This window comes from Canis aureus, chromosome 4 (genome assembly GCF_053574225.1).
Source record: "Canis aureus isolate CA01 chromosome 4, VMU_Caureus_v.1.0, whole genome shotgun sequence".
In the NCBI taxonomy this organism is placed as follows: domain Eukaryota; kingdom Metazoa; phylum Chordata; class Mammalia; order Carnivora; family Canidae; genus Canis; species Canis aureus.
Window position 1 is genome coordinate 5,572,251 of NC_135614.1, and position 26,931 is coordinate 5,599,181.

A 26,931-nucleotide genomic window follows, 5' to 3' on the forward strand; every position below is an offset into this window, starting at 1 on the left:
CCAGCTCTGTGGAACACGAGGTTAAAAATCACTAAAGTAGACACTTGATAACTGACTGTATATATTGAATGTTTCTTTTACTTTTCTTGAGTGCAGTTCTCATTATCATCATCAACATTAGCTGTTATTTTATGCGTAGGGCATACACTGCATAGGGCATTGGACTAGGTTTCTTTTTTCTACTTTACTTGTCTCTTAGGTATTACTTTTCTCTTTAATTAAATGCTCATTTCCTCTCTTATCTTTTCTACAGTTCTGCATTTCAGTTTAACCCAAAATTTTTAATTAATGAATAAAACCTAAAAACTCTTATTTCAGTTTACCAAACAGATGAAAGAAAATTTATTTGATTAGGGAAGAGTCATGTAGAATAAGTTGGAAAGTAGTTAAGCCACTCAATGTTATGAAGCCAGTCATGCTATAAATATCATTTGAAATCTGGAGAATTTTTAAGATCTCTGGTTCTATCCCTCACTTAAAAATAATTGAGAGAAGTAACTATAGCCTACTTGAAAATAAACCTCTTTCTTTAGTAGAAATGATACCAGGTATAATTATTGTATTTAATTTCTAATACTTAAAACCAACTCATAACTTTTAGGCTTGTACCAAAAAAAACCCCACCTAAATCTAAAATTAACCACAAGAGATTATATATTTTAAGAATAAAATCTCCATTTCATATCTTATGAGCATTTTAATGCTATGTTGGATATGAAAGTACATAACTAGGAATGCTGATATGTTTGTGGGTGATCTTGTACCTTCATTTATAACCTGAATTCCAAAATTATTATGTACTTTGTACATATTACATACATGATCGTCACATTTTATTTGTTTTTCATTTTCTCTAGGAAGTTCTTCTTGTGGGTATTCTGAAAATTATTGAAAGCGACATTATAATGAGCCCTTCACAGTACCTAACCTTTCCCTTACTGTATACTCCAAATTTAAGCAATGGCGTCTCATCACAGAAGTGTCCTGGCATTCTAAACAGTAAGGCCCTGGGATTATTAAGAAGAGCACGGAGTTCTCGGAGCAGGAAGGAGGCGGACAGTGAGAGTCTCCCGCAGCAGCTGCTTTCCTCCTGGCACATTGCTCCAATCCACTTGCCTTTGTTGGGGCAGAACTGCTGGCCTCACCTGTCAGAAGGCTTCAGTGTCTCCCTGTGGTTTAACATCGAGTGCATCCAGGAAGCTGAGAGCATCATGGAGAAAGGAAAGAAGATCAAGAAAAGAAATAAATCCTTAGTTTTATGGGACAGTAGTTTGGACAGAACAGGTATGATGTTCCTGTTATCTGTTACCTCTTACGCTTTTTTCAGACAGCATTTTGGGTTGAGCTGTAAGACTACAGTGACATTCTCATGTGCTCTGAGCATGTTCTTCTCCCTAAGTGCCTTAGTGATGGCAGGCCCTGACTTACCAAAGCCTGGGTTGTCAGATAGCTTTGAAAACTTCATTTTCTTCTGTATTTTTTGCTTTGGGGTGAGGGTTGAGGGTTCTATGGTGGCAGGACCACCACATATACAACTTCCTGGGGGTCACCAGCCCCATTTCCTGACTTTTTCCTGTTCCTGTTACTGGATTAGGGTGATTCCTGATGTTAGAGAAGGAGAAGATGCAACCCTAAGGCCACTTTTCCATCTTTCTGTTCCCTACACCCCAGCCCCCGTGAGCCCCACTTCATCTCCTTTCTTTCTTGTAGCTCACCTCTCCTCCTCGTGCCTCATCCTACCTCAGTGCCCCCTCCTGGTTCCTGTCACAGCATGTCTGGATGTGTCAGCCTTTCTTCAGAGTTAGAATCTTTCCCATTCTAGTGCCTTCTATGATCACTTTTATGCTTCCATTAAGCTGTGCCTCATTCCTCATATGATGAGGGCAGGAAGAACCTGTTTGCTAAAAAGCAGGTTATCGTGGTGAGAAGTAATACAGGGCTAATTAATAGAGGCCATGGGGTGAATGAAATGACTAGAGGAGACAGACGGTTAGGGGTTTATGGTTATTGGGAGGTCCCGGCTTCAGGAGCTCTAATTGCACAGAGCTTACATGCCCCACTGGCACCCGGCTACAGAGCACGATGCCTTCAGGGCAGGTTCTCCACCACTGACTCACACAGATAGAAAGGAAAGACTGTAATGACACTCTCAAGACCAAAGAGTAGGAAATGTCACCTGATATCCACAGGTAGAGCTCTGGATTCACTCCTCCAGACACATTTCCATGTTCTCAGCATAGCATACTTAGGTACTTTTGTGGGTTAGCCTAGAAAGCCAAACTTTTTTTGAAATAAGGTAGTTATAGCATTTTCTTTTATGAATTGAATTTTGCCATCTAAGAATTGATAGCCCCAAAGCAACACATATGTGATCCTGTTGATGATGCTGTCTCATGTGCATTGAGTGCTCTCTCTATGGGCATCACTTTGCTCTACTCTTTCTACATATGTTTTTAACCCTCACAACTACTCAGTAAGGTAAGTGCTCATACTGTCCATATTTGTAGATGAAATTATACAGCATGACCAACTTATATAGCTGGTAAGTGATGGAAAGGGATTTAAATTCACCTATATTTAATTCCAGAGCTCAAATGCCACCACTACACTCTAAACAGTACAGACTGCTTTCTTGTATTTAAGTGGGGGTGATCACAATGTAAAAAGGCTCTAATAAAATGAAATAAGTATACATAGTGACCTGAGAAAAGTCAGTATTGGGAAGTTTTTAAAATTTTTATTATAAAAATATGTTAGAAAACATGTATTTTAGAAAGAGGACCCTACATAAATATTTAAAAAGAACATTTAAAAAATAGTATATATCCCAAAATTATGAAGGGAACGATGAAGAAAATATTATAGTGATAATGCATCCTTTGCCACTAAACCAACTTTGTGACATTAAGCAAGTTCTTGAACCTCTCAGCACCTCAATTCTATCACCCTCTAAATGGAGACAATAAAATTTACCTCATAAGATTGTTATGCGCATTAAATTAAGAAATATTTGTCGTATTCCTACCTAACAGCACCTGCGTACACATGCTTTTTGTTATAGTCTTTTATTTATGCAAAGTCAGTTTTGACATAGAAACATTAGTGTCATATCAGCCATGAGTTCTCTATACATCTCGTTATCTTTTGCAACAGTTCTCCAAATAATGAATTTAACTCTTCCTTTTAAAGACTACAATTGTTTAAGAGGTGTATTCTGAAAAATTGATAGGGTTTATAACTGTTGAAAAATGGCAACAAATATATATGCTGCCTAATAACTGATAGTGTTCGTCTTCTCAGAAAGTCTGAGCCCTCAGATGTGCATTTTGGTGCATCTTCATTAACATAGCTTTACGTAAAGTCATGCAGCATAGTAGCAGGAAGTGTGGGTGGCTTGAGGATTCAGCTCACTATACATACTTAGATGGTGCTAGAATTAGCTGGATAAGAAACTAAGTCAGGATGAATAACCAGACAGTCCAAAGCATATAGCATTTCCTTAGCACACCTTAGAGAAACATTTTAGAATTTTAGACTCACTTAGCAATTATATTCAAAGATGACTCATCAGGGAGCCTACACAGGAATATATTTAAACACCACAATTTTTCTAAAATCAATTTTTAAAAATCATGCTATTGTAATAATATAGGATGATTGGAGTAGTGCATGTGACAATGTGTGCTCCCTGGGCTGGGATCCATAATGTCAGAGTGGCCCAATCCAATCAATAAAAGAATTGTGGCACAGATTGTAATAGGTCACTGCAGTGACCTATTACATCAGCAGTCTGTTCATTCCCCCAATTAGCCCTCAGTTATCATGTATTTTGAAACATTTAATAAAACTTCTAATGCATTCAATTACTGTTTTCACTCCTGGGGCTTTTTTGGAGTTAACATCAGAACTTTGGGAATATTGTTTGAAACAGGTCAGGTTCTGACATCCAGGTAAATAATTTACTACAAATGAACAACCACACTTTGTGTTCTTTTAAATTCACTTTTCTACTCAGTTTTTATCAACTGCTTTACTGATTATTCTAACATCTTTTTACCATAGAAAACAACAGACCAGAATGTGCAGAGTACACAAATCCTGGTGAAAGGCTCATAGAAGAAGGATGTATTCACATGATTTCATTGGGATCCAAAGCGCTGATGATCCAAGTGTGGGCTGATCCCCACAATGGCACTTTTATCTTTCGGTATTGATTATCCTCAACTGCCCATGAATAGATCATGTATTTAAATAATCTATGTGAGACATTAATGTGAAATCTGCTAATAAAGATCACTACAGCAAATCATAAAAATAGTATTTAAAAAGAAGATACAGGGGATCCCTTGGTGGCTCATCAGTTCAGCTCCTGACTTTGGCCCAGGGCGTGGTCCTGGAGACCCGGGATCAAGTCCCGCGTCGGGCTCCCAGCATGGAGCCTGCTTGTCCCTCTGCCTGTGTCTCTGCCTCTCTCTCTTTCTCTCTATCATAAATAAATAAATAAATAAATAAATAAATAAATAAACAAACAAACATTCTAATAGTTATTAATACCACCTTTGTAACAATATATTATTCATTCCAAAAATCTGTAACTGAACTCTAAAGTAGATTATGTTAATTCTCAGATTTTAGACCAAATACTTGCTGAGGTATTATCTATGGAACTATTCTGTTAGATTGCAATTACCTTAAGATGTTATTATCAGACAGCTGTTTTCCGTGCAGATTATGTATTTAATAGGCATTATCTGATCAACTTCAGTTCTTACAATCTTGTCTTTTTTTCCTACCTCCTTTGTTAACTAGTGTAGATATAAATCTTTTACTTGTATTGAGTATGAATAGTATGATACTATTTTTATAAAACTTTAAACCAAAATACATTATTTAGATGATACATGCTTTTTGTTGTAAATGTTACTTGGTACTTTATATACATCCTATCTTAATTCTCTCAGTAGTCCTTCCAAGTGGGATAGACCTCTAGTACATCCTGGCATTTAGACATTTATGTACAACATGTATTAATTTTTGTATGAACCAACTATTACATTTTAATGTCTAAAAGAGCAATGACTGTAGAAATAGTAACAATAAAGGGTTTTTTTGCAAATTGAATTTTGAAAATTAATGCCTAAATTATTAGCACCAGCAAATGAGCATCATCTCATGAATTGAGGTAATACTATAAGAAAATAACTAAGCATATTTTATGGTATAAAACAATGACCTACTGACCTTTCAGGTTAGTTTAAAAGTAGAACTGCTTTTTAATCTCATTTAAATATCTAGAATTATTGTTGTTATACATTTATTAAATGCTGAGATCAGAAATTTCATGTTTTCAGCCTATACTTTTTCTCTTTTTTTATAGTATGTGCCTGGATTCAAATGATGATATGAAAGCTGTTTTACTGGCACAGGTTGAATCACAGGAGAATATTTTCGTCCCAAGCAAATGGCAGCATTTAGTCCTTACCTACTTACAGCAGTCCCAAGGGAAAAAGAATAACCATGGGAAAATCTCCATATGGATTTCTGGGCAGAGGTTTGAAACATTTTTAGTAAACACTAACTTCAGTTACATTTTTAAGTTTAGTCTGTCATAGCTTCTGAAATATGTTACAGAAAACTATAGATAAAATGTCCTGTATGTTAATGCAAGAATCTGTGTCAGAGTTGGATATTTTTTCCTATTTATCACTTTAACACAAAATTAATTTCTCATACTAGTAACTATTGAAAATTAACATTTGGGTTTGGGGGAACATGCAGAAATCTGGACACTTAGACATTTATGTAGAATATACGTTAGATCAAGGAACAGAACCTATAATTTGGTCCTTCATGTCTATACATTTATAAGATGACTCCACAAGAAATTATTTCAATTAATTGACTAATCAGGCTAATACCTAATTTTTTTAAGGCTAATACCTAAATTAAGTCAGATTTCAAAAGAAGTTAGAATGACTAGAGAAAAATATAAGCCAGTGTGTCAGGTGATAGATTGAGATAGGGTCCTAGAAATGTACCAGGTGATAGATTCAGGTATAACACTGTGTGATGTTTACCGACCAGGAGAATTGTGGGTCAAGTTAATAAGAAATATTTTCTGGAATATCTTAATGTAAAACTTAACCCCAAGAGAGCTATCTTGGATTTGTAAGAGTTGGGAAGTATTTTATGAATGAAATAACATGAAAGCGGATACAGAATTGGAAACTGGTATAGCATGGAATGGGATCAAGCTGGCTCGAAGAAAGATCCTAAGTTGAATAATGAGAAAGAAAAACGAATGGATATGGTAAAGCTGATGGGCAAGTTTTGAATTTCAAGATGAGGCATCTAGAATGTAAGGAATGGACTATAAAATATTGCATACCTGTTATGTTAAAGATCTTTTGCTAGGTGCATTATAAACATTACCTCCTAATTCTCTCAAATATCCCTTGAAGTAGATTAGACCACAGAAACAATATATGCCTTAGCGTAGATGAATCTATTTTTAGTCATTCATTTGTTCATCCATTAAATCTATATTGAGGAATTACTGTGTACCCACCATGTGCCGTAGTGGGCCTGAGGGAAATGGTAAACAAGACTCAAGACTCAAGTTCCATGCCTTTTTGGAACTCACAGTCTAATGGGGAAGCAGCAACAAGCAAACAGTTAAATGAATATATACAAATTATGACAAATATTGTGGAGATAAAACAGATCCCTAGACAGAAAATAACTGGTTTTCTACTTAAGAGGTGGATCAGGAAAGGCCTCTTTGGGCAAGGATTATTTGAGACCTCAAGGGGAGATGGAGCATGCTCTGAACAGAGGAGAGGAAAGGCCTGTGAAAACAAAGGGAAGGCTGTGTGCTGGGTCATTGCTGAAAGGGAGGCTATCAAGTTAATGGCTTCCAGCTGTCCAGCCTCAATGCTAGAGGAAGGCAGAGGAGATGGGGTCTGTGAATGACCTGGAGTAGTCAGTCCCTGGTATCTGCCACAGGAAAGAACAGGCTTTGGAAGAAAAATCAAGACTTCAGTTTTTGTGTATTCATTTTTAAAATACATGGAAATATGCCATTGAAGCTTCTCTATTCCAAATAAAATATTTTCTGAGACAGCCAATTAGTAAATTTTTTTCAGAACCTTGAGTGAGATCCGTTGGAGTTGGGGATAGGGCTGGAATAGTGAACCTCTTTCTCTTGGACTCTTTTCGCATTTCTTGAGCTCTCAACATGTGCCCGGCACTGTATTCAACACCTTACACAAATTACCTCGTTTGGTCCTCCTGATAACACTAGGAAGTAGGCATATTGTTTTCTCTGTTTTACATATGAGAAAGTTGAGACCCAAAGTGGGGGGTAAAGTCATGTCACAAGAATGGAATACACCGGAAACTTGAACCCAGATACAACCCATGTTTTAGAACCTGAAGATTTATTGCCCCACAGCTTTTTTTTTTTTTTTTCTGAATCAGACCACCTGACAGCTATAGGAGTCCTAAACTATTAGACTTGTTCAGAGTGAGAGTTTAGATTAGATTGTTCATTGTAGACAGTTAGTGAGCATAGCCACTGAATTCACATATTTCTATATTACTTTGAAGGAATTTATTTTTACCATTTGGTACAAAGTAATGATTTCATTTGTTAATAGAACAATGAGCAAGTGACCAAGGACAAATACATTATTCCTTTGATTAAAATTTGGTACTATCTTTATCACTTTCTGAACTAATAGAATAATTTCTATAACACATTTCCAGAGAATGTTTTTAATAATACATAATGACACTTAAAAACAAATTATTAATAGTTTATGTTGTTATTTAATGATGAGCACACAAATCTGGTAGAAATACATGGCACATAGTAGCTATTTAATATTTATCAAATTCATCTTGTAAAGCATTTACCCTTAAAAACTATATTAAGTCATACTGCCAATAGGTGGCAGTAGTGCTTCAGTCATGGCCATATATTTGGTTCAAGAAAGATGCAGGTAATAGAAATGATCTTACTCTAATGTTGTATATCAGTTATAACTCAATTTTTAAAAGTTGTCTCATATCTTTATCAGAAAATATTTCTTTAAAATAAATTTATATGTTAAATATGAAACAGAAAGCCTTAGGGAAGAGATTTTAAATAAATAGATATACCAATGTAGAATTTCTCATTAAGAGCTAACCATGTCTGCATATTCTATCTTATTTATAAACTTTACCTTTATAAGTTACCTTAATTATCTTACTATGGAGCTTAAAATATTCACCAAATAGGGCTAGAACTTAGCATACTATACTTCCAACTAGATAATGAAGTCCTCTTGTCATGTGTGTCTCTCTTTGAGAAAACATTTGAAGGAATTTTTTTTTTTTTTTTTTTGTCATTTGGTACAAAGTAATGATTTCTTTTGTTAATAGAGCAATGAGCAAGTGACCAAGGACAAATATATTATTCCTTTGATTTAAATTTGATACTATCTTTATCACTTTCTGAACTAATAGAATAATTCCCATCACCAGCTCTGTGATACTAAACCAAGACTGTTCAAGAATTTCCCATTATTAAACATTCATACTTTTGAAATACTCTAAGTCACTGAAATAATTGATTTAACTTTGTTTTTGATGCAGGAAGCCTGATGTTTCTTTGGATTTTGTGCTTCCAAGAAGAACAAGTCTATCATCTGATAGCAATAAAACATTTTGCATGATTGGCCATTGTTTATCATCCCAAGAAGAGTTTTTACAGTTGGCTGGAAAATGGGACCTGGGAAATTTACTCCTCTTCAATGGTATATTTTTCTCCTTTGAAGAACTTCTAAATTTTTCTCTCAGATAACAAGTTATTAAACTAATAAATTATCCAGGATAAGATATTAATCCCTCTTCCTTCACTTAAGTAAGTACTATACTACTTAGATGCCAGGATGCACTTTTAAAATATTTTAACATTTTTATATTGGAGATGTTTCTTACAATTGATATATACATTTATTTTTTTTTATTTTTTATTTATTTATGATAGTCACACACAGAGAGAGCGAGAGAGGCAGAGACATAGGCAGAGGGAGAAGCAGGCTCCATACACCGGGAGCCCGACGTGGGATCCGATCCCGGGTCTCCAGGATCGCACCCTGAGCCAAAGGCAGGCGCCAAACCGCTGCGCCACCCAGGGATCCCGATATATATATTTAATGTAGGGATGTACGTCATACCCCAACCCCTCTCCTCCAAAAAGAAAGCTTATATTAAATCAATTTTATTAAAAAAAATCAATTTTATTTTATAATCCTGGAATATGCAGTATTATGACAAGTAAACTTAGAATGGTTGTCTCTCTTAAAATTTTAGGGTATTCTATAAAAATAATAAATTTTAGGGAAAATATGTTTAAAAAAATATATATATATATATATCACTAAACCTGACACATAATAACATTCAGGCAGTGCTTATTGAATATATAGATGGATGGAAGGAATAGAGACATCAATCCATATTTATTTTAAAAAGAAATTTACTGATTATAGTTTCCATTTACTTAAAAAAAAAAAAAGGCAGAACAAAACCAAAATAGCTGTTTTCTATTTAAGGAACAAATAGAAATTTTGATTTTATTTTATCACAAGCTTCACAGTTAACTTTGTATATTCATTTTCCATCCGTAGTTGGCATAGGTTATTTGCTAATGAAACCAGATTGGAATTTGAGGCTTTATCAATTTTATTGAGATAAAAGAATCTAGCAAAATAAATTAATTCTTGATTTCTTGCTTTTTATGAAAAATTCTGCTTGGGTGTCTGGATGGCTCAGTTAGTTAAGCATCAGCCTTCAGCTCAGGTTATGATCCTGGGATAGAGTACCCAACATCTCAGCATCGGGCTTACTGCTTAGCACGGAGTCTGCTTCTCCCCCAGCTGCCTCTTCCCTAGCTCGTACTCTCAAATAAATAAATGTAAAGTCTTAAAACATTCTGACTGGAGTGATCTAAATAAGTAAGCTTATTTTTCTGCTATTCAGGAGCTAAGATTGATTCACAAGAGGCCTTTTATCTATATGCTTGTGGACCCAACCACACATCTATAATGCCATGCAGATATGGCAAGCCTGTGAATGACTACTCCAAATATATTAATAAAGAAATTTTGCAATGTGAACAAATAAGAGAACTTTTTATGACCAAGAAAGAAGTGGACATTGGTCTCTTAATTGTAAGTTTTCATTTTATGATTTTTAACTTTATAGTAACTGATAATTAAATATAGTAACTGTTCATTAAATATGTAATTAGCTATCAATTAAATTTCTAAAGTTTCTCTTCTTTCTTTCTCAACATTTTTGTTCCTTAAAACTCAGTTTTTTCTTTAAAACAATTTAAATACTCAGAAATTTTTTTCAGGTTTCAAATTTTTATCCCCTTTTCCTTAGAACTATATTTCTATACTAAGTATTGGTTTAGTTTACATCTCCTGATCATTTAAGAAAAATGTTTATGATATAGTGAAAATATAACATATGTTAGCCTAAACAATATTGCTCATTGCATTTCATTTCCATATTTATAAGTGAATACTAACTTTTACTTATAATATTGGTCTTAATTACATATATTCAGATTTTAGAATATTTGTTTAATATCAGTAACAGGAATTGGCTTTCAAAATATTGCTAACTCTGCTTATATGAGACTCTCAGACTGTTTTTTATACAATATTGTAATATTTTGTTCTAGAATATAATTTAGGAACTTGTGGTGGATATTTTTCATTATAGCAACTAGAAAGCTGAGCCTTCATAATCTTAGAAGATCTACTAAAAACTGGTAGATCTGGCCATGAAACTGTGTTCCTCCTTCTCTTGCTTCTTATAAGAGGTACAGTTATATGTCAGAGATAGTTTTTACTTGAAGGAAACTATTGGTTTGGAATGTATTTTGTTGTTGTTAATGAGATGTGTATTTCATATTTTTTAAATTATACTTTAAAGCTGTAACATTTGATTAAGGGAAAGGAGAAATTCTAGCATAGATATTTTGTAAAACACAAGTCTTAAATGGTGTTAAATATATATCTATAAAGTGGATAGAGAATAGATACCTATGGAATTTAGCTAATGATCTGACACTGCATATATGATCTTTTTCTCCCTAGAAAGTATTTAAAAATGAGGATTGAAGGCATTTGGGCCATCTACTATGATTGAGTGGTGGCCAGAGGTGCTAAGTGTTCCATACTACAAGGGCAGTATTATGCAGCAAAGAATTATCCCACCCTAAATGTCTCACCATTGAGAAAACATACTTTAGGGAAATGTTTCTCAAACCTGAGCGTGCATCAGAATCACCCAGAGGACTTATTAAAACAAATTGCTGGGCCAGTGTTTTGGATTCAGTAGGGTCTGAAGTGTGGCCCTGGAATTTGCATTTTTAACAAATACTAGATGATGCTGATGCTGCTGGTTCAGGACCACACACTGAGAATCCATGCTTTAGGGAGACCAGGGAGTTCACACAACTAGTGTTTGTTCAAATAATAATTTTAACTCTAGGTTTTAATCATTTGTTTTTACACATACATAAAATTTCCCTAATACTTTTATTTTGCTTGAAAAGAATATAGGTTATATAAGTCACAAAATTTAACATAAATTATCACAAATGAAAATTCTAAGGGTTTGATGTGAAAACTCTAGAAAGCAAATTTTTAAAGCCTGATTTAGTAACTTGGGGATTATGAGGTCATGAGCTAAAGTCTGGCAAGGCACTGGTGTCAGGTGGGATTGTCTTACATAGATGACCATTTTGTCAGCTTTCTGATGAAAACTATTGCAGGTTTAAGTTTTTGTTTTGCCCAGCATAATCATATACAATAGACTGTGTAGTCATGCTAGTTGGTATGCAAATATACTACATGATGTCTAGGTGAAACTTTTAATATCATCATGGTTGAAAATGATCAGAGCCCCCACAGTTTCTGTGAGAAGACACTGACACAGTACATGATTTTCCTAAGCCTGAGCAACTCACCTAAAGTTAGAACCTGATGGAAACTACTCTCTGTGGGGAGAAATATTGAAAATTCCTTTGTTTTAGTTAGGAATGATGATAGCCTGGGATTTTATTCTAGTAGAAAGATCTGGCTCACAGTCACTCTTAAATGAGTAGCCAGCCTGTGAACAAATTTAAAGCAAAAATTTTGAATGCATTGACCCAGAGTTCCTATCTCATAAGGTTGTAATGATTGGTTAATATTTGTAAGTGCAAGCAACAAAGCCTGGTATGTAATGAATGTGGTATGAGACTCAGCTGTTCTTAGTAGCAAAAGTAAGTATAATTTCATGTTTATTCTAAAATGATTAAAGCCGGAATCTTTCTCAGCCTTGACAACGTTTATACTATCGGTCACTGCTAATTGAAATGGATCTTTGCCACCTTGCCTCTCATGTTCATCTTTATTTAGTGTAGTGTCTGTCAAAAAAAATTGTTCGGCACCTTTTCAGTTTGAAATATATATTTGCTGGTTGATAACTTTTTAAATTTTATTTAGTGACTAAAGGAAAATATTTGTGTTTCAGGAAAGTCTTTCAGTTGTATATACAACTAACTGTCCTGCTCAGTATACCATCTATGAACCAGTTATTAGACTTAAAGGTCAGATGAAAACCCAACTCTCTCAAAGACCCTTCAGCTCCAAAGAAGTTCAGAGCATCTTGTTAGAACCTCATCATCTAAAGAATCTACGGCCTACTGAATGTAAAACTATTCAAGGCATTCTGCACGAGATTGGTGGAACTGGTATATTTGTTTTTCTCTTTGCTAGGGTAAGAATCACTGACTATAGTTTTACCTGAAGAGAAACTTCTTCTTTAATACTGATAAATTTCAGTGTTTTTTTTTTTTAAATTACAAAACCATTTATACCTCAATTATCATAAACTTTTAAGAAAAAAAATTGCATGATTAGGTTGTCATTAAGTTCTCTGCCACAAACGGTGAAAATTCTTTTAATTGTGGAGATTTTAGAAGTTTTCTATTATCCAGAAATGTAATTAGAACAATTAAATATTAAATGCACAAGATTTAATGGGGTGCCTGGCTGACTCAGTGAGTACAGTGTGCAACTCTTGATCTTGGGGTCATGAGTTCAAGTGCCACACTGGGTAGGTATTACATTTAAATCAGTCATTCAATGTACAAGATTTAAATTGTCAATAAGAAAAATTACATGTTATAGTAATGAAAAGAAGAAAGGTGTTCTTTGAACAAGATTGAGCATGTTCAAGGTGGTATGGCCATAGACAAGGAATATATTCTTCTTTTTTTTTTAATATTCATTTGAAAGAGAAAGAGTGGGGGGGAGGGGCAGAAGGAGAAGGAGAGAGAATCTTAGACTCCTTGCTGAGCATAGAGTCTGACACAGGGCTCCATCTCATAACCCTGAGACCATGACCTGAGCCAAAACCAAGAGTTAGACACTTAAACCGACTGCGTCACTCAGGAGCCTTAGTAATGTAGTCTTTAAAATAATGGTTGTGAAACTTGTTTTTCCCAAGCTTACAGATACACGGAAAAAAACAAGAGTCCGCAAATAAGTACAAAAAATAATTTGAGTTTGTTTGAAGTCATTTTTTAAAAATATTTTCTTTATTTTATTTGAGAGAGAGAGAGAGAATGAGCAGGAGGAGGGCAGAGGGACAAGTTGACTTTCTGCTCAGTGAGGAGCTCCACCTGGGGCCAATCCCAGAACCCTGAGATCATGACCTGAGCTCAAATGCTCAACCGACTGAGCCACACAGGCACCCCTGTTTGAAGGTTTTTTCCTTAATGTTTATTTTGTATTTATTTGAGAGATGATGAATGGGAGGAAGAGCAGAGGGAGACCAAGCCAAGAAGACTCCCCGCTGAGCAGGGAGCAGGACCTGGGGCTCTATCCCAGGACCCTGGGACCATGACCCAAGCCAGAGGCAGACACTTAACTGACTGAGCTACCCAGGCACCCCTATTTGAAGTTTTTCTAAAAGAGAAGGAGAAATATTGTTTGACTGTTATGAGTACTGTATTAGAAATAACTGTTCAATTATCTGTTCTACTTAGTCGTCTTAGAGCAGGGACAATAACTTGCCTGACATAGACAATCAATAAGTATATACTATTTACAGGGATTGCTGAAATCCTAAATAGGGAATACAAATGTACTAATCATCCCTCCTTCCTCAAGGCCCATATCCTTGTTTAATTAAAGCAGCCTTGGTCTTCTTTCATCCTCAGAATTTTATTCCTAAGTGTAATTTCTGCAGCATTCTCAAATTTTCAGTCTTCCTAACTGGCTTGCTTTCTTCAATTGGACGACCACTTTTGATTGATTTTGCAGCAAGGGGTGCATCAGTGTCTGATACTACCATTACTGTTCTTATAAATATTTTGTCAGCATTGATTTGCCATACTCTAAGCTGTTTTTCTTTTTTCTTCTTCCTTTTTCAATTTTTTTTGCATCCAATATCTAGTTAATTTTCCCATAGTATTTTAAAATTAAAAGCTCTTTGTCTAACTCCTTATCAACATTTTGTAATCAACTGTTATAGCTTTGTATAATTTCAAAATATACATTTTGTTACTGAATGTAATTTTGTTATGATTACTATTACACAGTGACTAGATCCTAGAGACAATGATTAATATTTTATTTTGCCAACATTTAGGATCTTTCCAATAAGACTTCTAAAGTATGTTGTCATGCTTAAAACTTATAAACTTTCGGGATCCCTGGGTGGCGCAGCGGTTTGGCACCTGCCTTTGGCCCAGGGCACGATCCTGGAGACCCGGGATCGAATCCCACGTCGGGCTCCCGGTGCATGGAGCCTGCTTCTCCCTCTGCCTGTGTCTCTGCCTCTCTCTCTCTCTTTGTGTGACTTTCATAAATAAATAAAAATTAAAAAAAAAAAAAAAGAGAGAGAGAAAGTTCCCAGGTAATGCTGATGCTGTTGGTCTGGGGATCACTCTAAAATAAAAAACAAAAAACAAAAACAAAAAAAAACTTATAAACTTTCTTCACTATTTTTCCTCCTCCCCTACAAAAATAAAATTTGGTCCTTAAAAACCTTGCATACATAGCCTGCATTTTGATCTGAATCAGTCAAATAGGCAACCTGCAGCCTCCTAGCTGTACCAGGAACTTCTAGCTTTAGACCCTTACCCTACGACACCTGGGTGGCTCAGTGATTGAGTGTTTGCCTTTGGCTCAGGTTGTGACCCTGGGGTCCTGGGATGAGTCCCATTTTGGGCTCCCCATGGGGAGCCTGTTTCTCCCTCTGCCTATGTCTCTGCCTCTCTGTGTGTGTCTCTCATGAATAAATAAATAAAATCTTTAAAAAAAATAAAAATAAAAATAAACCCTTAACCTTCTACAGTCTCTTGCTCCCAGCTACCTGCCATTCCTACTTTCTAGTGTTTTACTGTCTTTCCAGACCATCTTCTCTCCATTTAGGCTTCCCTAACCTAAGCAAAGTAGAGTCAGAAATAGTTTCTGTGCCCTTATGACATTCATATCTCATTCTTTTTTGTCTGTAATCATGATAATAAGGTGTATGTTTCTCATATATAGCAGTGGTCAGAAAGCATTGGTTTAATTGAAGTACAGGGCAAATCTATGGTTTTCATACATAAAACTTATCTTTTGACTAGATAGTAGGCCCCATTGGGGGCAAGTATCATGCCTTTTACTTCTTTGCTATCTTCCATAGCATGTAATGTAGAGTTGATTTGTTGATGGACCAATAAAAAACCTGAGGCATTTTGCTGGCATTTCAGATCACTAATGAAATGCTACTGACTTATACAGTTTTAAATGTTATTTCAGTTCATTTATAGTATATTTAAGAGACTAAGGATCATGGGATTTATGTCTTTCATTTTTGTTTATAATGCTTAATGACAAGCAAAGTGTGAGCAAAAAAATAGCTTTCAAATAAAACTGATAGATGTTATATAATAGTCAATAATCATACATGTTAATTTTTTTTTAATAAGTTAAAAAAAATATTTTTTTAGGTTGTGGAACTCAGTAGCTGTGAAGAAACCCAAGCATTAGCACTGAGAGTTATACTCTCATTAACTAAATACAACCAACAGAGAATACATGAATTAGAAAATTGTAATGGACTTTCTATGATTCATCAGGTGTTGATTAAACAAAAATGCATTGTTGGCTTTCATGTTTTGAAGGTATGTCCTCATAATATTTATTCTTACAGTTTCATATGCAATGATACTTCTTTCTTCACTAGTCTTCCAACAATAAACTTTTATGTTTCAGTTATTCCTGAAGAAAACGAAGGAAACTCAACAGTGTATATTTGATACACTGTTGTGTATTAAACACTTCTGGTTTTCTTCATCATTTACATAATTACATTTTTTCTTGTTTAAAGCATTTTAGAAGAGTAAGAAAAAAATTTTGGATCTGGATAAACTGGAGCTGTGTCTTAGAGCTGGCCCCTCATTCCATAGATTGATGAGATTAAGACCCACAGAGACACTGTTTTTTTGCCTCAGCTCCCCCTTATGGAAGATAACTCCGTTCTCTTGACACCTACTACTATGCCACTTCCAGTAGGCAATGCTGCAAGAGAGTTAGTTTTCCAAAGCTGTATTAGTTTTTATTTTGATCCAGCTATCATCATATATTTAAAATACTTTTATAACTAAGAGCATTTGGTAATGTTGTGAAACTATTTGTCTCTGAGGGTACTAGTAGTAAGGCAAAAGACTATGTCTCCACCCGTCCCTTCAATCCCCAACTCCCTTAAACTGTTACATTTATGGCATGAATCTTTAGTACTTTTTTGGAAAAAGTGTTTAAAGTCTAACATATTCATTGAACTTAAAAAATAAGAATATAAAAATAAATAAAAATAAAAAATAAAATGTTTATTTCACCTATATTACTGAATAGTCATTTACAAATATTTGGAAGTTTGTATTTTTCTAATTTGAATTGTTTTGCAAAACAAATTAAAGATACTTTGTGAAATGTTGAATTATCACTAATTTTCCTTTGAATTTAATGTAATGACTGCTAAGATTGAAAGCTTAACGTTTCTGTTGAATTTTTGGATTAATCAATTATTAACGCATCCTGTATTAATGCTAATTTTCCATAGACACTTCTTGAAGGTTGCTGTGATGAAGATATTATTCATGTCGATGAGAATGGAGAGTTTAAGTTGGATGTAGAGTCTAATGCTATAATCCAAGATGTTAAACTGCTAGAGGAGCTGTTGCTTGACTGGAAGATATGGAATAAAGCCAAGGCATGTGCTTTTATTTATTTTTTAAGATTTATTTATTTATCGGAGAAAGAGAGAAAGTGTGCGTGCATGTGTGAGTGGTAGTAGAGGCAGAGGGAGGGGGGATGGAGAGAATCTAAGCAGACTTCTTGCTGAGTCCATAGCCAGACATGGGGCTTACTCTCATGACCCTGACTGAGATCACGACTTGAGCCAAAATCAAGAGTTGGTTGCTGAACCAACTGAGCCACCTAGATGCCCCCATGTGCTTTTTATTTTTAATGGTAAAAAACATATGACATAAATTACCCTCTTAACAATTTTTAAGTGTACAATATAGTACTAACTATATACACTCTGTTGTACAGCAGATATCTAGAACATTTTCATCTTGCTTTCCTGAAACTATACCCATTGAACAATTCCCCCTATTTCTCCTACCCCGTCACTCCGCAGTCCCTGGCAACCACATACTACTTTCTGTTTCTATGAGTTTGATTACTTTAGATATGTCATAGAAGTGTAATCATTCAGTATTTGTCTTTGTGATTGGCTTATTTCACTTAGTATATGTCCTCAATGTTTGTTTGTGTTGTAGTAAATGACAAGATTTCTTTCTTTTGTAACACTAAATAATACCCATTGTGTGTATATACCACATTTCCTTTATCCTTTCTTCTATCAATAGATATTTAGGTTGCTTCTAGATATGGATGTTGTGAATAGCACTGTAATGGACATGAATATGTAAATGCTTCCTTGAGGTCCTATTTTCAATTCTTTTGGATATATATACCCAGAAGTGGGATTGTTGAATCATAGTAATTCTATTTTTAATTTTTTAAGGAACCTCTACACTATTTTCCATAAGAACTCCACCATTTTATAATCCCACATTGTATAAGGTATAAGGATTCTAATTTCTCCACATCCTTGCCAACAATTGTTATTTTCTGGTTTTCTGATAGTGGCTATCTATTGGGTATGAAGTGATATTCTATTGTGATTTTGATTTGCATCTCCCCAATATTTTGTGATGATGAGCATCTTTTCATATACTTGTTGGCCATTTGTATATTTTCTTTGGAGAAATGTCTGTTCAAGTTCTTTGCCCATTTTTAAAATGGATTAATTTTTTTTGTTATTGATTTGTAGAAGTCCTCAATATATTCTAGATGTTAATCCCTCATCTGATATGTGTTTGCATATGTTTTCTCCCATTCCATATGTTCAACCATTCCATAGGTTGGTTGTTTCCTTTGCTGCACAGACAGATATGTGCTTTTAAATATTCATCTCATCATTCTTCTGGAGAAGAGAACAAACTTACTACTTTGGTGTAATGTTAATTATAAATGGCAATGTGGAGATTATTTTCTGTGCAGGTTTTTGAACATCCATGGTAATGCTGAGCTGGAAGATTAGGATCAGAACTTAGGATAACTGGATATAGCTAAAGTAGTACTAGAAATAGCTAGAGCAGGCTAGAGAACATGGGGCTCATTCAAATCAAGTGAGGATTTGCATTTACCATAAATCTCAAAAGGGATTCTGCTAAGAGTCCAGAGACTCTTAGACTAGAGTCTTAGTCTAGAGACTTACTAGACAGTCAAGTCAAGGAGAGGGAAAAATGTATACACTTCTGAGTAGGGCAGTCAAGTTGCCCACGAGTCATAGAGCTGAATTAGGGCAAGGCTATGAAATCTTGGCTTCATTATAGGCATAAGTTGAGGAACATGGTTGATCTTAGGCACAGCATCTCAACCCAACTGGGTGGATGCACTGGTCTCAGCCAGGGAATGGATACAGGCTATTTCCTTTCTGCCCTAGTTTTTCTGGGGGGCAAGAGGTTGTTTATTTATTTTTTTTAAGTGGGCTCCATGCTTAGGATGGAGCACGTTGCATGGCTTGAACTCTGAGATCAAGACCTGAGCCAAGATAAGAGTTGGACACTCAGCTGAGCCACCCAGGTGCCCCATGCCCTAGTTTTAAACAATCTTCATGGTATGGGCTCATATAAACTTCTTAGTTCTAGTGTAGACTATAGATTATCTAGAGTTAGATATAGCAACATTACCATCAAACATAAAGACCAAAGTATATACCTTTCAGATTTTTTAAAAAATCAGTTATTCCTAAATTTGGCAATACTCCCTGAAAATTTACTCATTATTAAAATGAGTTGAGATATGCTGAAAGAAACCTTTGTAATCTATTATTAATAAAGATAAATTTTGATCAAGCATGCTAGAGGAAAGACAGAATTATTTTTCTATTCTTCTATTTGTAAAATGTATTGTTATATGAAAGTATAATCTTGGGGGATCCCTGGGTGGCTTGGCAGTTTAGCACCTGCCTTTGGCCCAGGGCATGATCCTGGAGACCCAGGATCGAGTCCTGCATCGGGCTCCTGGCATGGAGCCTGCTTCTCCCTCTGCCTGTGTCTCTGCCCCTCTCTCTTTCTCTCTCTCTCTGTGTCTATCATGAATAAATAAATAAAATCTTTTAAAAAATTCTAAAAAAATAATTAAAAAGAAAGTTTAATCTTGGGACATCTGGTTGGCTCAGTGGTTGAGTGTCTGTCTTTGGCTGAGGGCGTGATCCCGGAGTCCAGGGATCAAGTCCCACATTAGGCTCCCTGTGAGGAGCCTGCTTCTCCCTCTGCCTATGTCTCTGCCTCTCTGTCTCTCTCTCTCTCTCTCTGTCTCTCTCTCTGTCTCTCATGAATAAATAAATAAAATCTTTTTTTAAAAAAAAGTATAATCTTCCAGTTGTAAAATAAATAAGCCATGGGGATATAAGATACAACATAGGGAATATAGTTGATAATATGGTATAAACAACTTTATATAGTGACAGATGATAACTGCATTTCTTGTGATTTCTACACTCCATAATGTGTATAAATATTGAATCTCACTAAGTGTGGTATACCTGAAATAAATATAATATTATATGTCAATTATGCTTCAAAAGAAAAAAAAAGCAATTAAAGAATATGCAGCCACACATGGGGGAAGATATTATAGTATTGTGTTAGGCAGCTAACTGAACTATTGCTTCTTCTGGACTTTATGGTGCTTATCAATTTCTAAAACTTTTTAGTTTGTCGTTATTTCTTTTCTCATTCTGAATAAACTCTCTCTTTTAGAATAAAAAATAACCATACATGTGTATGCACAAAAATATGAGTAATGTTGCATGAAGAAAAAGAAAATGTACAGTTATAGCAGATGTAAACAAACAAAGGCAGTATAAATATAAGTGTATAGTAAACAGCTCAGTTGTAGATTGGAAGATCGAACCTAACTGGTCAACAGTCGTTTTAGTATTTCAAAAGAGGATACTACTTTGGGGTTGTTGATTAAAAACAAAACATTTTTTGTTGAATTCAGTAGTGTTACACACAAGTACTTCTGTGAGTTCGAAATAAGATTTTCTCTCCTAATAATTTTTAACTGAGTTTGTCTTCTGTTTTCAGTCATTTCTTTACTTTGCCACTATTCTGTTTGGTACTCTTTTTCATACCTGAATCAAGTTTTCATACTTGGGCTGCCTTGTGCTCCATTTCTCATATGCCTTGTTCTTCTAGGGCATCTTGACCCCTACCTTATGAAGAGAAAGACCTTGGGTGTAATAGTATGATTAAGTCTGTCAGTTCCCTGGCCTTTTCATTGTTCATTACCTTCCAAGGAGAAATAGGAAGACCTGCAGCCCAAGCCAGTTAATTTTGTCTTTTGTGAATAGCTTTGCTGATAGGTCATTTGGAATAATAAAATGAGGCAAAGATTATTTTTCAGTATTAGTTATCTATAGAAGATTCCCCCTTCTCCATTATTAAGGGTAATTTAAGATTGATTCCACATGGGAAAATCATTTTTAAGGCACCTTAAAAGGAAGTCTGAAGATACACAGTAATTATGCACAGAATTCTGTTATTTGGACTTAAAAGTAAATCAATCCCAAAATGCAGAATTTTCTCATTGTCAGTGAGTTTTTTTCAGTTTAGTACAATCTTTTCTAAAATAATTTAATTAAATGCTATATACATATAGAAGTTTATGCATTTTTAATAGAAGTTTATGCATTTTTAATAAGGCTCTGAAAACAATTTGTAAGCAATTATGTTGATAACAGGTGTTTGTATCAAATAAATTCCTCAAGATAATTCATCTATTGAAAATACTATACATTATAAAATATTTGATACATTAATGTACCAAAGCACCTAATACAATATTGCATTCAACATAAGTTTTTAGAAATGAGTTATTGACAAAAAACATTAGTGTGGAGTAAATTTTAAGATTTACTTTTTCAGATGAATTTAATCTTTGGCCATGAATATACCCACAATGTTAGATTGCTTTATGTCTTCTAAAAAGCAGGTAACATGTCTTTTAGGAACCATGTGCTGATTTGTGTGTGTTTTATTTTCTCAGCAAGGAGCTTGGGAAACACTGCTGGCGGCTCTCGAAGTCCTCATCAGAGCAGATCACCACCAGCAGGTCTTTAATATTAAGCAATTACTGAAAGCCCGAGTGGTCCATCACTTTCTACTCACATGTCAGGTTTTGCAGGTACTTTTCATGTAACTTTACTTTGGGAGATATTTTCCACAGTTATTTGTTTAACAACTCAGTGCCGTGAACTCAGATTTTTGTGGGACTTTCAGTGGAGTTTTTGTCTTCTCCATCTTCCCTAATCTCCCAGATTCTTTCTTCTCAACTCCTGCCTCCTACAGCTTGACCTTCATACTGTCATTCATAGCTCAATTACAAAAGAACAACAACTATTGTATACCTACAATGCCTCTTTATGCTGGGTTATAATAATAATTTTGTAATCTCTTAAATATCAACAATAGCAAAGCTTTGCACAGTAGTAGTATGGTGGCCAGTAAAGTTTAACTGACACATGATTATTGCTAACTGAAACTCATTCCACATTCCTTAAATAACAAGCAAATATATTTTGTCTTAATAAGCATATATTTGCCAAAGATCTATTATATGCACTAGAATTAGCGTATAGAAAATATATCCAAAATGTTATGTTAAGGGCAGCCCTGGTGGCTCAGCGGTTTAAGGCCACTTTCAGCCCAGGGTGTGGTCCTGGAGACCCGGGATCAAGTCCCACCATGTCAGGCTCCCTGCATGGAATGGAGCCTGCTTCTCCCTCTGCCTGTGTCTGCGCCTCTCTCTCTCTCTCTGTGTCTCTCATGAATAAATAAATAAAAAAAATTTTTTAAATGTTATATTAAAAAATGGCACCTCACCAGTAGTGTCTGTGCTATGGCCTGGCTTCTAGTTAATTTTTTAGCTCTGCCTTCACCAATATTCTTTTACAACCTTGGTTGGCATATGAGAATATTTTTCAAGGTCGTCTGTTTTTTCAGTGAGGCATCTAGTAGAACTTTATCAAGTCAGAGAAGTTCAGATGTTCCCTGGGAGCATTAATATTTATGTTTTTAATTCCTTTGTTTGAATAACACCAAGGCCTTCCCATTGTACTTGGAATAAAATCCAGAATCTGTGACTATACCTAAAGAAAGCCTATATGCCCTGGTGACCATGCCAGCCTCATTTCATGCCACTGCGGCCCCCTGGCTTATTTTCTTTTCCTAAACAGTGAGTTCTTTTCACTCCTCAGGACACATAATATTTTTTCTGACTGAGAAGTTATTAATCCTGTTCTTTCCATCTGGCTACCTCCTGCTTATCCTTCATACGTCCACTTTAAATTTACTTCCTGAGAGAAGCCCTCCTATCTCTATGCATTTTAAAGTAACCCTTCCCCTTCCTCCACTAGCTCCACATATCTCCATTTCCTAGTATCACATCATTTATAAAATTATGATTTGTTTCCCTCTGTAAATCTGCTGAGGGCAGGGATAATGTTTTTTCTTGATCACACTGGCACATACAGGTATCTAATAAATATTTGTTGGATGAATGAATTCTTTAAAAAAACAAAAAACATTGTATTGCCTTTTTTGGGCCCTATAGTAAATTAAATTAGACTGTTGTCTTCAGGAATACAATACAGTGAGCTCTGAGGCCCTTAGCTTGTGGAATGGTTTATGTAACATTTATATAGCATTTTTTCTCTAAATCAGTTTCTTTGTATATCCATTTTGAAACTTGCTGACCAATTTTCAAAAAGTTCACAAGACAGTGTGAAGTTCTCTTTTAGTCTTTCCATGTCAGCAGAGTAACACTTGTAAACCTGGAGATTTCTATATATATTCTCATTTTCATTTATTTATAAAAATGCTAGAGAAATTGAGGTACCAGTTCCTTTTCCTAAAAAGTATATCTCTTCATCCTTCTTCATTGAAAGAGCCCATTACCAAATAAACAGCTATTAAGAATAGTTTTATGGTAGGTATTGTAGGAATTATATAAAGAAATGAACCTAATTGTTGCTTTTATGGTATCTCAGATTATTTAAGAAAGATTGATAAATTGGTAGTATATTGGACATGGGGCAGTTTCATTAGTTCATGAGTACAGTATAAAGAACCTGAACTCAAGTGATGAAAATAGAGTGTAAAAGAAAGGGAACAAATATAAAGAAGATTATAAGGAGAATTAAAAGGGCTTGATCCTGTCTAAATAGGAGCTGCAGGAGAAATGAAATATATAATAGAGAATTTCCAGCTGGGAGACTAGAAGAATGATAGCATCATCAAAGAAGGAATTGAACATGCAAGTTGTATAGCTTATCCATTGTGCATCAGAGATTACAGTGGGACGTTCAGCAGCTGTGACCACTAGGCACCTAGATATGCAAGATTAGAACTGGGGAGAGGGATGGGAGGGACAGATGGGGAACTGTCTGCATTGATGTCACAGTGAAGCCACGGGGATGGATAAGCACTACAGGATAAACAATGTAGTGGAAGGATCATAGAGGGCTGTGGCTTGTACCTCTGGAAATATCCATTTTCAGGTGTGAAACAGGAAAAAGGAGCTATTGAAAGATGTAGAAAGAGTAGTCAAAGAGCTAAGAGAAGAACCAGGAAACCAAGGGTGGGCAGAGAGGGAACCAAATAATGTGGAAAGTTCAAAGAAAATGTGGACAGGTAAAGAAAGGGTCACTGATAGAAATTCTTAATGACTCAAGATTTCAGTAGAATGAAGGCAAGAACTAGGTTTTAAGGACTTTATTTTTTTTTTATAATTTTTATTTATTTATGATAGTCACACAGAGAGAGAGAGAGAGAGAGAGAGGCAGAGACATAGACAGAGGGAGAAGCAGGCTCCATGCACCGGGAGCCCGACATGGGATTTGATCCCGGGTCTCCAGGATCACGCCCTGGGCCAAAGGCAGGCGCTAAACCGCTGTGCCACCCAGGGATCCTGGTTTTAAGGACTTTAGACAGCACGTGTGGTGGACTCATTGGAAGCAGTGAGAATAAATAATGATTAGAAAGTCTAGGAGTGAAGGGTAAAAGAAACAGTTAATAAAAGGTTCCCAAAGTTCAAGTTAAGGGATTTTTTTTAATAGACTGGGGGAAGGGTAGAAGGAGAGGGAGAGAGGCTCTTAAGCAGCTTGCATGCCCAGCACAGAGCCCAACTCAGAGCTTGATCTCACAACCCTGAGATCATGAGCCAAAATCAAGAGTCGGACATTTATTTTTTTTATTTTTTTTTAAAGATTTTATTTATTTATTCATGAGAGACACAGAGAGAGAGAGAGAAAGAGAGAGAGAGAACTGGACACAGGCAGAGGGAGAAGCAGGCTCCATGCAGGGAGCCCGATGTGGGACTTGATCCCAGGTCTCCAGGATCACGCCCTGGGCTGAAGGCTGCACTAAACCTCTGAGCCACCCGGGCTGCCCAAGAGTCGGACATTTAACTGACTGAGCCACCCAGGTGTCCCAAAGGATTTTTTGTTTTTTGTTTTTTGTTTTTTTTAATGAAATAGGATACTAGTGACTATTTGTAAGGGGTCAGTGGAAAAGACAAGATTGAGGAAACATGGCCTGGGATGGACATAGGAATGAATGACTGCAGTAGTGACCTGGGAAGTGGAAGGCACCAGGTGCCTAATTCAGAAAAAGGGCAGATGGCTATGGCAGAAGTAGCACTGACTTGAAAATCAGAAGACCTATGTGCCTGGCTTGGCTTGGCTTGACCACTTGGCACTAATGAAAATCTTGGTGGAGGGGTTTTGGTTCTTCTGTAGAGTCAGTGATCTCTTCTTAAATCTGAGGTTTCAAAGTTAACATCTAGATTTTAAGTTTTCTAATTCAGCAATTACAAAAGAGTAAATAAAGAAAAGTGGGTGCAGAGATGTATCATTTTTTGGATGTATCACATGTACAGGGAGAGGGAAGATGAGGAAGTGTACCCCCTTGGTCTTGATCTAGAGGGTGACTGCTACAGTTGGAGAATATAAATTATTTATTTATACCTGTCTTTATTTTTAGTAGTTGCTTGGCACTCTGCCAGGTCTTCTTATACCAGGCAATCGATGACACAGTAGAGAAGAATCAGAGGTCTGAACTATTTACATATTTTCTGTGTGGTTTAAGTTAGTCATATAATCACTTTGAGCTTCACATTCTAGAAATGAAGAATAAAACCTCTCAGAGCGGTTATGAGAAAGTGGTTTGTAAACTGGCACACATTGTAGTAATGTAATCAGTTTGGTCTATCAGGAATTTCTCCTTGTGATCCCATCATAGTAGGACAGAAGTAGGGATAGTCATCGTGGTAGTACAACTATTAGCTAACATTTATATGGGACTTACTAAATGTGAGGTGCTCTTCCAAGAGTTTCTGTCATTTAATCTTTATGACGGCCATAGGAAGTAACATGACCATTCCCATATTACTGAACTGAGGCATTGAGGTATTAAATATGCCCCAAATCACACAGATAATGATTGGAGAGGCCAGAATGCAAAGCTAGGTGGTTTGGCTTCAGAGCCATGCTCATGAGCACCGTAATATAACTTTGCCCTGTTAATTAAGATAAATGGACTGAGAGTAAGTTGCTGTTGGTTTTAATGAATTTTTTAATGGCAGGATATATTGAATGGGGAAGTTGCAACTCAGTTTAGTGGTAAATATGATCAGACTAGAGTAGTAAACCAACGTAATTCTGTCTTAAAAGGAATCTATTGCTTAAATGGAAAATGTTAGTTGGCAGTTCTCTTTAAATCTAAAGAGTTTTTTTATTTTTTCAGGAACACAAAGAGGGGCAGCTTACATCCATGCCCCGAGAGGTTTGTAACTCATTTGTGAAAATTATAGCAGAAGTCCTTGGATCTCCTCCAGATTTGGAATTATTGACAATTATCTTCAATTTCCTTTTAGCAGTTCACCCTCCTACTAATACTTACGTTTGTCACAACCCCACAAATTTCTACTTTTCTTTGCACATAGGTAGGTATAATCATATTTTGTTAGATTTTGGCTATCTCAGTTTTAATTATTTTTCTTCCCACCCAATCCACATTTGTCTGATATTCATTGGCTTCTGTATGCTAAGAACTATCCTAATCACACAGTGGGGTTGGAACAGGGCAAAGGAATATAGAATGAACCAGACACAGTCTCTGCCTTCAGAGAGCTTTATTGCTGAGAGGAGAGAGGAGTCAAATACCCAAATATCTATAGTAAAAAG

At 35.6% G+C, this 26,931-nt stretch overlaps 1 protein-coding gene across 1 annotated transcript in view; it reads left to right on the forward strand.

The window, feature by feature from the left end:
• The window catches only part of LYST (lysosomal trafficking regulator), a 183,896-nt gene that overhangs the window by 59,162 nt on the left and 97,803 nt on the right, over nucleotides 1-26,931 (forward strand). Inside the window, exons 12-21 of the mRNA XM_077894418.1 lie at nucleotides 858-1,284; nucleotides 4,063-4,207; nucleotides 5,378-5,551; nucleotides 8,641-8,801; nucleotides 10,030-10,220; nucleotides 12,583-12,828; nucleotides 16,055-16,228; nucleotides 17,167-17,316; nucleotides 21,735-21,872; nucleotides 26,492-26,690. Coding sequence (XP_077750544.1) covers nucleotides 858-1,284; nucleotides 4,063-4,207; nucleotides 5,378-5,551; nucleotides 8,641-8,801; nucleotides 10,030-10,220; nucleotides 12,583-12,828; nucleotides 16,055-16,228; nucleotides 17,167-17,316; nucleotides 21,735-21,872; nucleotides 26,492-26,690 — 2,005 coding nt within the window. The remainder of the gene's footprint in view (nucleotides 1-857; nucleotides 1,285-4,062; nucleotides 4,208-5,377; nucleotides 5,552-8,640; nucleotides 8,802-10,029; nucleotides 10,221-12,582; nucleotides 12,829-16,054; nucleotides 16,229-17,166; nucleotides 17,317-21,734; nucleotides 21,873-26,491; nucleotides 26,691-26,931) is intronic.